At 38.5% G+C, this 16052-nt stretch overlaps 1 protein-coding gene across 8 annotated transcripts in view; it reads left to right on the top strand.

The window, feature by feature from the left end:
- The window catches only part of NCOR1 (nuclear receptor corepressor 1), a 62800-nt gene that overhangs the window by 7593 nt on the left and 39155 nt on the right, over positions 1-16052 (top strand). For 6 of the 8 annotated variants that reach the window (XM_071764849.1, XM_071764856.1, XM_071764853.1 and 3 more), the window contains exons 2-7: positions 4925-5102; positions 7391-7527; positions 9804-9999; positions 11749-11931; positions 12266-12376; positions 13843-13956. In XM_071764849.1, coding sequence (XP_071620950.1) covers positions 4995-5102; positions 7391-7527; positions 9804-9999; positions 11749-11931; positions 12266-12376; positions 13843-13956 — 849 coding nt within the window. In that variant the 5' untranslated portion in view covers positions 4925-4994. The remainder of the gene's footprint in view (positions 1-4924; positions 5103-7390; positions 7528-9803; positions 10000-11748; positions 11932-12265; positions 12377-13842; positions 13957-16052) is intronic. The other 2 variants (XM_071764855.1, XM_071764854.1) reach the window with 1 other exon arrangement.

Here is a 16052-nt window from a genome sequence, read left to right as displayed (position 1 = left end):
TGTTGGCTGCTGAGTCAGTCCCAGCTTGTAACGGTACTGTCAGTGTTTTGAGCATTGGGGTTTTAGGTGTAAGACTTTACTTTGTCTTTTAGTTTGAATAAATAACTTTTTACATGGAGGCTGGACCCATTGAGGTATTTTTAGAAGCCTGTTGGAATTGTGTATGTTATTATTTTCTTGTGTGTGGCCTATCCCTAAGATGCAAATTTGATGTTTCTTTTTGAGTGCTTGGACAGATTTGTCAGTGATTATCTGACAAAATAAAGATACTGCCAAGAAGGCTGGTTTTGCAAAGGTAGTGATATTCTTGAAGGGTTTTACCTCTGTGACTCTCAGCTTTTAATTTTGTGTAATTGTATGGGAGCTGCAGCACTGTGTCCCAAAGGTACAAGCACATGAAATCGATGAATTGTGGTTAAAAAGGTTGGTCCTTAAATATGACTTCTGGTTTGGTTTTTTCCCATTAGATTGTTTCTTTGGAAAAAAGTGCAGTCACAGAAAGAATTAGTCACAAGTATTGTTATCACATTTTGGATAAAGCCTTTCTAACCACTGCTGAAAGGGTCCTTTCACTCTTCATTTTCTCACCAGAGTAAACTTTGAATAAATATCCCTGAATTAATTTGGGATTCTCTGCAGATCCCCTGCGTAAGGCAGAGCCTTTCTTGTTCTGCCATGGGTTACATACATCAGAGCTTAATTTACTGAGGCTGCTGACTGAAAAACAAAATCTCCCAACTCAGTTTAAGCCTTATATGACTGTAATCTAATTCTTTGCACTCTTTGTATCACACTTAGTTTGCTCAAAAACAAGAGGAGGAAAATTCCCCAAAGGATGTGAAATTTAATTAGCAAATGTTGGTTAAGCACTTCAAGATGGCATGAAAATGACTCTGAGTGCAGAAGTTTGCTTCATGTATGTGAAGGAAAACTGAATCTGCCCATGGGATCTGCCTTGGGAAGGGAAGGTGAGAGGAGCTGGGGTTCCACAGACAGGGAAGAGGTGACTGCTCCATCCTTCTGACCTCCTGACCCCTTCCCTTCTGCTGCTGTAAACATTTGTGTGGCCCTGCGGTGAAGGGTTTGGGGAACTGACTTGCTAAAAATAGGCACAGTTTTTAACCTGCTGCATTTTCTCCAGAGGAAAGCTGCAATTCTCGGGCAGTGCCAGCTTCTTTCTGCCTGCTTCAAGTGCTGGGAGGCTTGAGTCTTCTTTCTGATTCAGTCACTGACTGTTTCATGGCTACTCCTTGATAGATTACTTAACCTTTCTGTGGCTTATTTTCCCATGTGTGTACTGAAGACAGCACTTCTGCTTCTTTCTGAAGCATTTTGAGATAAAGAGAGAGTGTTCAAATTTGTACTACCCCTAGAAGCAAATCTGAAATTACTCTGTGGCTGTTGCTAGTGTAATATCTGTTCTAAATGATTTGTAACTTACCCAAAATTCTCAACATATGACAAACGTTACTTTATCTTGTTTGTTTTACCACAGAATCTGGGAATGTCAGGGAAGAGGGATGCTGCAGCAGAATGGACTGGGTTTTGAAGTGCAAAACAAAGCATATTTCTGCCCTTTCTAGTTGTCAGTGTTCAGCAGACAGAGTTTGCCAGCCTGGTTGGTAGCTGTTTGAAAGTATTCACGACCCAGCTTTGTATTTGTGAGCCATGTAGGGCAGGATTCCAGAGTCTGTAACGTTTTTTCTTAATGTTTATATGAAAAACCTCAAATTTTCAGAATAAGGTGAAACGTTATGAAAGTATTTGTCTGAAAAATGGAATCTTGCAGTCGTTGAGCAGAGCTGGAAGCTGATCTCTTGTGTTGTGCTTTGTCAGGGGAGCATCCTTTGGTCTGGCAGAGAAGAGGGAAGTAGAGGAAAGGTTGGAGCAGCAGAGAGAGTTAATAGCAAGGAAGGAGCTTTAAAGAAGGATTCTGATTGGATTGGAGTGGAGTGAAGCTGGACCAAGTTTGTCATGACTAATGGAAGGATGCAGCAGTGAGGAAAGCCTGGATGAGGTTGTTTACAGCCTGCAGACAATTTTCTGCAGGGACTGCTGTATTTAAACGTCATCTGAATACAGGGAATTTGGAGAGGTTGCAGCAGGAAGCTGGCATTGCCCTCACTGACCAAGAAAACATGATGGAGAATAATCTGTGTCTGCTGGATACATGCAAGCAGATGCTGAAGACAGGCAGATGCTTTTAGATGAAAGGTCATGAGGTTTCCTGCAGAGGAGAGCTGGAGTCAAGTACTTACAGTTACAGAATTAAGTTAGTAAGACAGGGAGAGATGAGCAGAATATTGGTGGTAACTCTATAGGCAAATATTGACAAAAATTCCCCTCTCCAGTATGGCAGAGAGTAAAACAAGCTCATACTTCAGGAGACTGGGGGATAAGATGGGGTCTGCAGGGCATGTAAAGGTTAGGAAAGTGTGCAAGCACATAGAAATGCGTGTAACAAGAGGAGCCTTGGAGGGAGAGAATATTGTACTTCAGTGTCATTTTACATGTTGTACTACAGTGTTTATTTTGTCTTGAAAGAAATGAGATGCTGTGGAGAATCCCCATCCTTTCTTTCCCTCTCCATCTCGTAGCTGCCATTTTGGAACCATGTATTTTCCTCTGCTGTTGGAGCCCTTGTCTCTTGCTGCTGTTTTATCAGTTCCCTTGGGAGGAAGAAGGCACTCCCACCATTGATAACTTCATTTTTTCTTTTTTTCATCACTTCCCACTTCTTCTCTTACAGAACCCAGTTATAACCTCTAATACTGTTTCTGCTGCCCTCCTCTGTTGGCAGCTTTATATTGTTTATTTTCTAAAATTTCTTATTATTATGGTGCTAAGAACACAGTCATACTTGGAATTCTCAATAGGAAGGCAGTTAGACAATGTTTTAAAATGTGTAGGTTATGAGATGTGAGGTCTGGCTGGCTGAAGGATGTTTGTACTTGGGTACTCCCAATTTATACTTGTGAATGGAGAAACAGCCTTTGTAGCATCATACAAAGTGGGTTGAACTTTTGGCACCTGGGTTAATGAGCAGCTCACAGCTTTGACTGAATATTGAGAAAATAGGGAGAAGATGTAACTTGACTGAAAGAAACTAGAAAGGACCTGGAATCATGGAGTACTTGGCCTATATTCATGTGTGATTTTCAAGTGCTTGCTCCCCTGATCCCTTCTGCATCCCCAGATTCTTCAGATCTTTAGCTTCAATTTGGGAATACATTTGAGTATTTCAGGTACTGCAGCTTGTAACTAAGCAGCACAGTGAGTATTTGCCAGCCTGCTTGCTTTCTGACACTTGATTAAATGGGAAGTGCATGAATCAGACCTATTACACCATCACTTATTTGGGAAAGGTGTACCCTAGTGAGTGCAGCATGAATGATGAAGTGTAATAAATGTTAATGGTGAAGAATTCTTTGTTAGAACTTGTCACTTATAGGTAATAGATAATAGAGTTACAGGCACTGGAATAGCTGGGTACTACAAAGCACATAACCAGTGATCTGTAGGATTTCTTTGAAAGAGAAACTGTAGTTTTTCCTTAATTTTCAATGTCTGAAAATCCTGTTTAAGAGGTAAATCTAAATTTACCTCATTATTCTGATAGTCCAATATGTGAAGCTTTTTTTTGTTTGAGGGAGAGGTGAGGAAAAAAGCCCAACCAGAACAGGAATGATAAAAAATGTCAGATAAACTTTGAGATCTGTTTGTGTAGCTTGCTGTGTCTGATTTTTTCCTGAGCTGATTTTGTCTATTGACTGTTAATGGAAAATGCAGTTCAGAAGTATAACTTTACATGTGATGTTTGGGAAAGGCTGCAGATTAATGTGCTTTGAAATGAAGCCATCTAGGCAGGGATCAACAGTTACTTTATTTGAAGGTCTGATATGTCTGCTAGGCTCTGGACCAGAGGTTGAGAATTTGCTACAGGTCTGGTAGAATTCTGTATTTAATACATAGGTTCCAGGAATGACATCTTTTGAGCAATGGGAGGGAATTATTTTGTGTTTAAAAAGAATGTGTATGTCCTGCTCATTTGGTTAAAGCCATAATTTACCTGCTCAAAGCACTGGGGAGTGCAGTGTTTAATCGTGATCTTCAGCAGCTGAAGCTTTACACAGCTTCACAGGTGCTTGGATTTTTATTGGTAGAATTTTTCAGTACTTCAAACCCAGATCAGGATGCATTTCAGTGCTCCCTGTTAATCTGTAGCTGTAGAATACAACAAGAGGAAAGTAGACTTTGAATGTCAACTGAACAGGATTATTTTAAGGCTCAGAGTATATTCAGTTTCTGGCATCCCATAGGAGAGAAATTATTCTCATATTGAAATTGAAATGGTGTGTTTGGTTTTTTCCTTTGTGACTGCCTTTTCAACTAAGTACTTCTGCAAAGCTGCTGTTAGCCAGTAATAGCACTCTGGGCCTGACTGAATACACTGTGGTTTAATGAACTGTAGATGGCATTGGATAATGCAGCTCTGAATCCACCTGAATCTGAAAGTGAGGAACAGTTGAGAGAATCCAAAAACTCTGTAGAAGAAACGGAAGTGAACTTCCCATTGGGCTAAAGAAATTTATTGTAAAAAGAGTCCATCTATAGACTGTAATAACCTCTTTAATGTCTATTTAAAGTGACCTACTTCTCTTTTAAAATCCTCCTAATTCAATGGGTAAAATGGTCTATTCCAACAATATAATCCTCAAATCTTTGTGTAGACAATGCTGACATGTCTCATTTTGAGTCCATTTAAGACCTGTTAACATGTTTCAGACTGGAGTAACCTATTAAATAAATACATCAGGAAAAAGCTTTTACTGGTAATGGTTGTTTTGCTTAGGTGACTATGGCTGTAATGTATTGTGAGTACATCTGGTACTTCAGTGCTTATCAGTGATCTTTTTTCCTTTAGGCGGTTTCCTAGAAACATGATTGCTTGCTGGTCTTGATCTCACAGCTTTGTGGAGACTTCTTCTCTGATAATGTCAAGTTCAGGCTACCCTCCTAACCAAGGAGCATTCAGCACAGAACAGAGTCGTTACCCCACTCACTCTGTCCAGTACACCTTCCCCAGCACCCGGCACCAGCAGGTAAGGAGACAGCAGGCTGACAAATTTAGGGGGAATTTATAATGCAGGTGTTTGCTCTGCCAAATGGGATGGTTTTATGAAACCAACATCATGCAAGTTGTTTACATAGGGAAACAGTGGAGTTGCAGATCAATACACCCAGTTAAAACAGACTGGGGGAATCTGGAGAGCAGTTTTGTTTGTGCCTTTGGAGTCTGGTTCTTGTGTTAAGGGTGATGGCTCTGCTTGTTATTATGGTCTGTCTTTGAATGAGGGGCTGACTATGGTAGGACTTCTGCAAAGTATAATCTGTAACTGCTGCTCCTTGGTTCCTTCTGAAGTATTACCTTGAAAGGTTGTAATTACATGTTGAATTATGCCTTCCTGCAGCTGAAATTATTAAAATCCCTGGCTACCATTGACTGCAATTTTGGCTTTTTAAAAGGTTTTGCTTGTTTGTTGTTTTTGTTGGTTTTTTGGTTTTTTTTTTCTTGGTTTGCATTTTTAGTTTTGGGGTTTTTTTTTCTTTTTTATCCCTCTTTATTTTTACATAGACGAATATTAAAAAATACTCTAAAAATGTGAAGCTATTGTAAATAAAACCTGGCAGCTTGGCAATGTTCCCTATTATTTATCTGCTCAAAGTGGCAAAACGCTTCTTTAAGAATTAATCTGCTCTCCTCAGGACATTGAATCTTTTTTATTCTAACTTCATGGATCTTTTTTAACGCTGAAAAATGAGATGTAAAGAGTGAAAGAATTGTTTTGCCCGCTGAGAACTGCTGCTAGTGTTGCATAGGGCAGTAGCTGTAGGGTAGGTGGTATGCTTTGTTTTGTTTCCCCTCTTTTTCTTTTTTGTTTTTTTCTAAAAGCACTGCATTTTGCTTCTTCAAGATGATGTATCTGCTTTTTACTTGGTTTTTGTCAGAAATCTTGAGTTTCATAATTCTTTATAATGGGGAAATAATATGAACTTCCTGTTTTTATCATTGGTTTCTCATAGTTTGAATGAATTCACTAGGGACTGTGTTCATAAACTTTAGCTGTAGTCTTGTTTTAATGTATTAACATTTACTCATCATATTAAATTTGGCCAGCTCAGTGTGTCCAAGTCCATATGCATTGAAAGCAACACTTTTCCAAGAATATGCAAATAACCTGCCTACACTTAGTATGCATTTAATATGAATGCAATGTTCTTGGTCTAACAAACCCACATAGGGACTGGGCACTGGGGCTGTTTGTGGGTACTAAATTTTTCTGGGGAATTGATCCCCTGTTAAACCCAGAGTGTAAAAAGTGCACCCAGAGTCACCTTTCCTTTTTCTGTGTAAGGAGAATTGGGCAAGATAAATAATAAACTAGATGTAGGTCTTGACAGAATCTGTGTGCAAGGTGGAGAATGGGAATCTGAAATGTAAAAATCTTGTGCTACACTGATTTTTTTCTGAAGCAGGTATCCTAGTGCTTCCAGCTAGCTGTGTTCTGCTAGCCAGACTCGAGGTAAAGGATTTCTGACAATCTTCTACTTGGTCCTTTCTGCCACATCTTTATTCTGCCATCCTGTTCACTGTATGGCATGGTAGGCTGGTTTTACAACAGCTCAGGTTTCCTTTGGTTTAATGAAATTCTCCTTCTGCTACAGATACTTTCAATGTTTTGCTTTACTTGCGTGTTTGCAGAAGGAAATTCAAGAATTGGAGCTTTTGGGCTTGCTCCATCTTTATTTTTAGATAATTTGTAAAAACTAAATCCGGTGAGTAATGACCTGGTATGTGTCTGGTTGAGCTTCTCTGCAGTTAATGTCAGCTGCATGTAATTTTTAAAAGCAAAAAAAAAAGAAGAGGAAAAAAGTGGTCAAAGACCCATAAATACAAATAAATTGGCTCATACCTGTTTTTAAATGATATCAGAAGACACGTCTTGTCTCTTAGTTCTTATTAATGTTGTCTGATCCAGAAATGTCTTGACGTGAGTCTGAAATGCATTCTGTTTACCACTTTGTACTTGTGTATGCAAAATTGATTTAAAAAACACCCTTTTTTAAAGGATACTCTGCAGCTGCTGACTCACTTGTGTTCTGCTAGAAGTTGTTAATAAACTCGGTGAGATTTTTACTGAAAATATTCAGTCTCTTTAAAGTTTGTTTAAACATAGATCTGCCATCTACAAACCTCATTTTTTAAGCTGGAGTAAGGCTTTGCTTCTCTCCTCTCATTTTGGAAATGATCCTCCTGTGGCACCGAGCCCTTTTGATCCTGTCCCCTGCACCTTTGTTCTGGTTGACATCAGAAGTGTGTTTCATTTAGGAGTTTGCAGTTCCCGACTATCGTTCCTCTCACCTGGAGGTCACTCAGGCAACTCAGCTCTTGCAGCAGCAGCAGCAGCAGCAGCAGCTTCGGCGCAGACCTTCCCTGCTCTCTGAATTTCACCCGGGCTCTGACAGGTGAGGCTGCTGGGTTTTGAGGTTTTGAAGCACGTGAACAGGAATCTTGAACAGATTTTGACAGTTTTGGCCTCAATATTTGGCTTTACTGATGGGTGCTCTTTAGTCTCCTGCCCTGGGAGTGTTGTAGCTGTTGTGTAATTCCTCAGTGCCTTTGGCTTAACCAACGTGTGTGTTGCCCAGGCAGGAAGTGACAGTCTGCTTCTCCCTGCCCACACCTCTTTAACAACACTGGCAGCAAACTCCTGAACTCAAGTGCACGTTGCAGATTTTCAGTGTTGGTTGCACTAAAAATGTGTAAAGTTTTTAACTTTCTATATATAATTTAATTTTGCCAAGTTGAAGCAACAAGTGCAAGAATTGTCACAGTGTGAGTGTGACCTGCCAGATTTCCTGGATGAGGCTTGCTTATTAAACAGATGGAATCTGTGTGGCTGGGCAAGTAAGAAACAAGAGGACTAATTGGGTGTTTGAGTTGTAAGAATTGTAAAACACTGAAATGTGGCACAAATGGACTTCTAGGCACAGAGGACTACATCAGGGTGTATGCTACTTTTGGCAAGGCACTTGACAGCTTCAGCTTCATATCTTTTGTTCTAAATACCCTTTTTGTCAGTCTCGTATAGTGTTGCTGTCTCCTTGTAAATAGAGGGAACTGATCTGGGTCCAGAAGGTTAACTGAGGACAAGTATAGTGGACAACTACAGTCAACTGTGTTGTCATTTGGTTTGACTGACAATATCTTCCTTCTCAGTGAAGCAGTTTACTTCATGGTGGATGTTGCTCAATGTTCAAATGTACCTTGATAGTGCCGTGAGGTTGAGAGGTTCAAGGAAGTTTTTGGATAGCATTAAGAATTCATTTGACTGTATTGCTGAAGCATATTGGATGTACTTTGAAGACCAAATTTAGAAATGAAAAACACACTGCAGATCAGAATAAGATGTACTGGATTGCAGTTAACACAAGTATGCCTCTGTTTAGAGAAGAGATTTCTGTCTGATTTAAGCACCTCAGTTCCTCAGTGTGTCTGTGTGCTGATGTACACTCATGAGGAAGTCTTATTGCTTGCTATAACCTCCTTTTCCTTTGACTCTGAGTATGTTTATCTGCTAGGGGCAATTTTATATGCTGGATTACTGCAGTTTATTTAGGCTGTAAGGGAGATATCTGGTGCTGAACAAATGCTAGTGATGAATGCTATGTAAATACTGGTCTAGCTTAAAATCTCATTAGAATATCCCCAGAAATAACCTGAAGATAGTGAAATCTGCATCTTGCATGTTGCCTTCATCTTGTGTCACCAGAATGTCAGTAAGGCTCTGTTTTAGTGCTGAGAATGAAAGTAACTTTTAGAGTTCTCAAAACCTCAGTTTACAGCAGAATTAAATCCCATAGTAAATTTGTAAAGGCTTCTTCACAAACTGGTAAAAAAAAAGGAAACTCCTGTCATCTCTTCAGTGGCACCTCACAGGAAGATGCTGAAGCATATGAAGTTGTTTTATGGCCATCCATCCCCTGCACTGGATTGGAAAGAACGAGTGGCACTGTTCTGCATTTTGCTGAGGAGTTTTTAAGTGACTCATGGTTGAATCACTGACTGTTTCTGTCACATAGTAGCATTTTAGTAGAGATCAAGTTCAAAATAGACTCGTGGCTCATTCAAGCATTCTGTGTGTATTTAAAAATTATTTGACTGCAGAAATGAAGTAATGGCACTGTTGATGCCATCTGTGTTCAGTGGTATGTAGTGTTTTTATATATATTAAAAATCTATTTATAATATAATACATAGTATTTATAACATTGTATTAGAAAATAATTTTAGAATATATAATCTATATTAAATTTTATAATTTATAAAAATATATATTGCATACATTGCCATAAATATCAGTATATTTATATAAAATGATATAAATTGTATTGCATGTAGTATTTAATATGCAATATGTAATATATGTAACATAATAATAGTTTTATAATATAAAATAACATGGTAAAATATTTACAATATAAAATATATATGCTTCACCTGTGTATATGAAAAAGATTGAGCAATACCCCAAGTAGTTTTCTCCTGTATATTTTATGTATATTTTATGTATATTTTATGTATATTTTATGTATATTTTATGTATATTTTATGTATATTTTATGTATATTTTATGTATATTTTATGTATATTTTAATGTATATTTTAATGTATATTTTAATAGTGATGTATATTTTAGATAGAATGTATATTTTAATAGTGTCTCTCTTCTCTGTATTAGGCCTCAGGAAAGGAGAACTGGATATGAACAGCAATTTCATCCAGGGCCATCTCAGACAGAACATGATTCACTGGAGTCGAAGCGACCACGTCTTGAACAAGTCTCTGATTCCCATTTTCAGCGTGTCAGTGCAGCTGCTGTCTTGCCTTTAGTACATCCTCTGCAGGAAGGGTTGAGATCTGCAGATATTAAGAAGGTAAAGTGATTTTCTGTTACCATGCTGGAGTTGTGACTTCCTATGTTGCAGTGAGCAAATAAATTCTTTTCTGTTAGGTAATTTTGTGTTTTAGGTTCATTCTTTAATCCCAGATATAGGATTTTACACATTGTCATGAACGGGGTCACAAGTCAGTGTTACTATTTTATAGTAAGAACATAAAGATAAGTCTGCCTCAAAGACAGTAAAGAGACAAGGGTTCTGAGTTGCCTCTACATTCTTAAGTCATTAAAATCTTGGTTGCAAAATTATTATAGTACAGTGCATGAAGTATTCTTGCTTTTCAATTGAAAGCTGCTGACAAATGCAAGTCCATTTTATTCTTGAATTAATATTTGAACTGAATGGTCAAAGTACTCCCCACCACCTCCTCTCCCTTTTAAGCATTTGAAATTAATCTTCTTATTCACATAAGATTAATTATACTTGTCAGTGTCTCATTTTGGGTAAATCTAGGGCAATCTAGTTTGGTGTGGATATTTCTATTGCAGATACTGAATATTGATCAGAGTGGTTTTTATAGGGCAGAGAAGTGTCTCTTAAATGAATATTTGATATATTCTCTCATGCTTGCACTCAGACTCACCAAAAAGTGTGAGTGGTGCACGACTTCTGAAGATGAACGCTCAAACTTTTAAACTCAGATCATTTACAGAAAAACGTCACCATGTGGATTCAAAGGCTAATAGTCATGGGGTTTATTTGTTTACAGGTTGATTTCTTGTCTTGCCTTCTCTCCAGCATCCCTTTTATCATGTGAATAAACTGTGAAGTAAAACAGAATTACGATAGCGTGTGATTTCTCAGTAACTTGCTGTGTTGCAGAGCAAAGATAAGATAAAGGGGGACTGGAGAAGCCTAGCTGAGGCATGCAACATTCATGTAACTGAATTTTTATCCAGGCTCTACATACAGAAAGCTCCTGTCCTGGTGTAGAAATGCAGCCTAGGATTATCTAGAGAGGTGGCATTCCAGACACGTCACCTTTTGGTCAGATTGGTTTGAGTGAGGGATGTGTAACTGAGCTGGCATTTGCCAGCTTGGTGCTCATGGTGCAAGATGGCCTGAGCACACAAACAAAGATAAGGAAGGAGTAGCAGTGCTGATGCTAGAACATAAAGCATGTTGAAATATGATGTTTGGAAAAAGACAAGGAAAAAGGACCAAAAAAAAAAATCAAAGACAAATTAACAGTGACCTGTCCTCTCTTAAGTCATCATTTATGTCATGTTAAGTTCAAGAGAACTTGCAGAACCAGATAACTTGACACCCAGAACTAACTCCAGATGTGCTTTATCAGGCTGGTCTCAGTTATCTCCAAGAATATCTTCATTGATATATGTGCAGAATATTGAGAATTGGCTCTGAAGTAACCCTTCCTTTAACCATACAAGATACTGTTTGTTTTATGAAGATTTATTTTTAAAAGGGAGATGGTTTGGTCTTATTTTGGTTTCAAGGTAAATATCGAAGCGTGCTCTTATTTTTTAAAGGTGAACCTTGAAATTACATTAACATAAATGGGCTGTCAGTTAATTCTAAAATATTTCAAGCATTAAAACCCCAAAATATTAAACTTTAACTAAGGTAGCTCTCAAGCAGAGATATAGATAACTGGAAATTATTTTTAATTCATGCATGCCATAGTTATTGAACGCTCACTGGCACATTATCAATATGACTGATTTCTCTCAATGTCCACCCCTCCACCTCCTGTCCCCATGAAAGGACCCAGCTTTTGGAGGAAAGCATGAGGGACCATCTTCTCCAATTTCTGGTCAGCCTTGTGGGGAGGACCAAAATGCTTCACCTTCAAAGCTGTCAAAGGAAGAATTGATCCAGAGCATGGACCGCGTAGATCGTGAAATTGCCAAAGTTGAACAGCAAATCCTTAAACTGAAGAAAAAGCAAGTAAGCATGGCAGACTTTACAGTTGTTATCAACCAGTGAAAAAGGTGTGGAAAACCTTCACTTGGTGGTGGTGGTGAATTTTTTGGTTATGTCAGCCAAATGAACAAGTTAAGAAGGGATGGTTATGTATGCTAGAACGTTGAAATAAATTTGATAACGAATAGTTTTAAATGATTCTGAAAACAGGAGAAGGCTACACAGGAACCAACAGTATATGACTTTATGTTTTAAACTTTGGTTAGATGACTAGTGAAACAAGGGCACTGTGACTGTAATTTCAGCTTTAAAACCAACTGCTGGGTGAGGGGAGGCTATCATCTTTCTTCTTTCACAGTCTGTGCAAGGGGAGAATCCCTTGCATGCATCTCCAAAACCGGAGCTTGTACAAAAGTCCCTGGATCATCTGCTTTCACAAGGGCAAGAGATCCTAACATCTGGAGCTAAGGTCAGCCTTGGGGGAAAGCGTAGTAGGAGGGGTGTTAGTAAACAGAGAGAGCAAAGAGATGAAGGAGGAAATACCACTTTTTTTAGTACAGTCCTGGCTGTACTTTACGACAGAAAATGGCACTTCGTCCAGTGGAAGCCAAGGGAATGTTTGCTGGCAGTAGTTGTTGTCTTTCCTGTAGCTGTTGTGGCCAACTAAACCCACCCTTCCATCTAGGCATCTATTACTCATTGGCAAAAATGAAGTCCTTGTCTCATTTTCCTTTTTCAGCTTTCAAAGATCCAGCTAGAAGTAGTGCCAGCTTTAAGTTTTTTGGTTTTTTTAATGGGAACTCTGTAGGAAATGAGTTATGCTATAAGGTTTGTTAACTTTCAGGTCCAGGATAACAAATTGACAGCTTTCTGGAGCTATGTGATTTTATGGTCTGGAAACATTTAACTGCATCTGGATTTTAATGACCTGTAAAGTGATCTTCAGCACAAAACCAAAACAAGGATGTCACAAAATACCTGGCTGTGTGTTAATGATGCTTATCTTTTTGTTTGTTTGTTCACTTTCCCACAAAATCAGCAAGTACTGTATGTATCATCTATGAAAGTTCATTTGTGCACATTTATATTATTATTTGACTTCAGTGGATCACCAGGTTGCTGTTTTCTGCAATAGTTGAGGCTGTTTGTTGTGGCATTCTGCAAAAATTTTAGATTTGGGGTTCATAAGCAGCAGTATAGCACGTTCCAGCCAGTGCAATGAGACAGGATGGATCCCAAGAGTCAGAAATTCTGTGTTGTATCTTTGTGGCAGGCCTGGATGAAGGATATTTACAATTAAAAAATGAAGATGTCACTGAATCAAATGTATTTGGTGTGAAGGTAAATCACAGCAGTGTAGTAGCTAGGAAAATATGACAAGTTGGGTTTTTTTTGCTTGTTTGGTATTGTAACAATCTTGGAACTTCAATATATGTGGAGTGGTTTATTTCTGGTATGAACTATGTTTAGAATTATGTTCTCCGTGGAGTATTAGAAGGAATTTTTTATCTTTTTGAAAAGTAAGGCAGTAGTAATAATGACACTTGAATGCCTACAGTGTAGCAAGACACCTCTGCAGATTCCTTCCTCTGTGAGAAGACAGGTTTGGTGTTACTGCTCTCCAAAGTTAATGTTTTTGTTTAAAGTTAAATAGTGATAAATGACAATGCGACCATGGCTTTAAATGTCACCCTGAAACGAGTCTGATTTGGGGCAGGTGAGTCTTTCCAACAGTTAATTTAGTTTACCCGTAGTACAGAAATAGTCTTGTTATCATCCCTGTTGGCAGTAAAACCATTTCATTCATTCCTTGTCAGTTAAGAAGAGAAATAACAGGCAGTGCTGTTGATCAGATGCATATTTTATCTCTGGTGACTAATTACTGGTAAGGGGAACACGCTGCGGATGGCTGAGTTTCTTTCTTTCGTCTCTTAGCAACAACTTGAAGAAGAAGCTGCAAAGCCTCCCGAGCCCGAGAGGCCTGTGTCCCCTCCTCCAGTGGAACAGAAACACCGCAGTATTGTCCAAATTATTTATGATGAAAATCGGGTAAGTGCTGGTCAGTTGGCTCAGTGTAGCTGTGTGTGACCCTATCTGCTCAAATTCGTTGTGTCTTCAGTCACCTCTGGGGGGCAGTTTGTGCTTCTCCTGTTTTCTTGATTTGCCTGCCCCTTTTTTTTATATTAATTTACTCCTTTATATGACAAGCACTTGGATGACATTTTTATTCAGGGTCCTCTTTCCATCTTATAAACAGCCTAGGGAAACACATTGTTGGTTTCATCCATAAACCTCTGTGCTGAGATATATCTCTATATCTGTATCTGCCTACACACACACACACACACATATATATATATAAAGATAGATATGTGTTTGTGTATATCTATATATAGAGAGAGATATAAAAAAATACTTCGGAAATTTATCTCTAGTTCTTCCTTTCTCACATAAATACTGACAAGCTTGGCTGAAGACCCAATACTTAAATTAGCTGAAGGGGAAAAACTGCAAATGTTGTAAGACTCTATGCCTTCTTTTTAAATTCTGACTTCTGGCACTTAAAAGTCAGGTAAATGAACAGATATTAAAGAGGAATATATAGGTAAATTGTGAGCTTGTGTTGCATGAGTGGATAAAAGTACAGGAGCTCAGTAATATCAGTAGCAAACTGCCTTTTCTTCCCCTGGTAGCATGAGATTAAGGGGGTAGATATCTTCTGGTTTTGAAAGTATTATGATCTTTTGTGAGAGCAGTATATGTTTGTTCAATTTCCTAGTTTTATTTTGGAGTTCAGAGGAACAGCTAACTTCTCTTACAATAGACTATTTTTGAAACTTGAGATGGTAAAAAACTGCAACACAATACTGCATTTTCTGTGTTAGAGCTGTGTCCCAAGTTGTGCTTGCAGCCTCTTCTCCCCCTGCCCCAGCTGTCTGTGAAATTTGATTAATTTACTCTAATACAGGATATTAGGACAATTACTATGTTATAAAAACTGATGTATCCAGTATGCTTACTTCTGGCTACAAGCCAGTTCTACTCTTGTACATCTCTTTCACACTATGATGTAATTTAAAAGTATTAAAATGTTTCCATCACCTTACAAGGCTTCTGCAAGCTCAGGTAGCATGCTGAGTAGCAGTCAGAGCTATGTGAATTAGAAGACATCTCATTGGACTGCTCTGCAACTCTTTCTCTGCTACCTGGGGTTACCATTGGGTTTTACATTAGAGTTTTGAAGCTGCTGATGCTTTCTCTGTGTTGTGGATGTGTCAATAGATGGGGAAAACCATTTTTATATTGCCTGAGATGGAGTAACATGCATCAGTGTATAGTCATCTATTGGCTGCTCCTGACTGTGTAGCTCTTCATATAGCATCTATTTATCTGCAAGGGGAATTGCCAAGCTTGGTGCATTTTTTAATCCATTTAGTGCTTGATTGGAGTTCTCATCTCAGGAATTGCATGTCCTACAGAATGGCAGTATTGGTGGGGCTGGGTACAAATAGCACATGTCAGTACTCACTGGCTCAGTTAAAGGATTACTGAAGATCTACTAAGCCAGTCAAGTCCATAGCACTTGTTTGGTATCTTCTGCAATTGTACAAGGGGGCAATCTGCTTGGCAGAATTAATCTTCAACCCTTGCAGTTTAGGATAATAATTACTTCTAATATTCAACTGCTGCTGGCTAAAATTTGGTTGAAGTAAAAAGGCTAGAGTTCAGTTTTAAGTGTTTTGAGACCAGAAAAAACATTCTGCCAGGCTAGTATTGTAGTATTACCCTGATACATAATAATTTTGTGCAGTTCTAAAGAATTACTCAAAATTGAAATCATGTGGAAATAAGTTAGAACTTGGAATAACATTTTCTAATAATAACTGCCTTATGGGTTAGTCTGTCCTATATTTTTTGAAGCAATTTGAAATGGTGTGTTGGGTCATTTCACATAGCCTTGTCTGCTGACAGAGGGCTTGGGAAGATGATTCAGGCTTGAAATTCATGAAATCCAACTGTCTTATTGGTGCTGCCTCCTTCCATGGTCAGAAACATGGAAATGAGAGGAGTAACTGCACAATTCAGGTAGAGGTTTCTTGATTTGCTGAGGCAACTTTGCAGAAGGAGGTTCAGAAGGATATAGT

Source organism: Heliangelus exortis, chromosome 21 (genome assembly GCF_036169615.1).
Source record: "Heliangelus exortis chromosome 21, bHelExo1.hap1, whole genome shotgun sequence".
Classification (NCBI taxonomy): domain Eukaryota; kingdom Metazoa; phylum Chordata; class Aves; order Apodiformes; family Trochilidae; genus Heliangelus; species Heliangelus exortis.
This window is presented reverse-complemented; position numbering and strand designations above follow the sequence as displayed.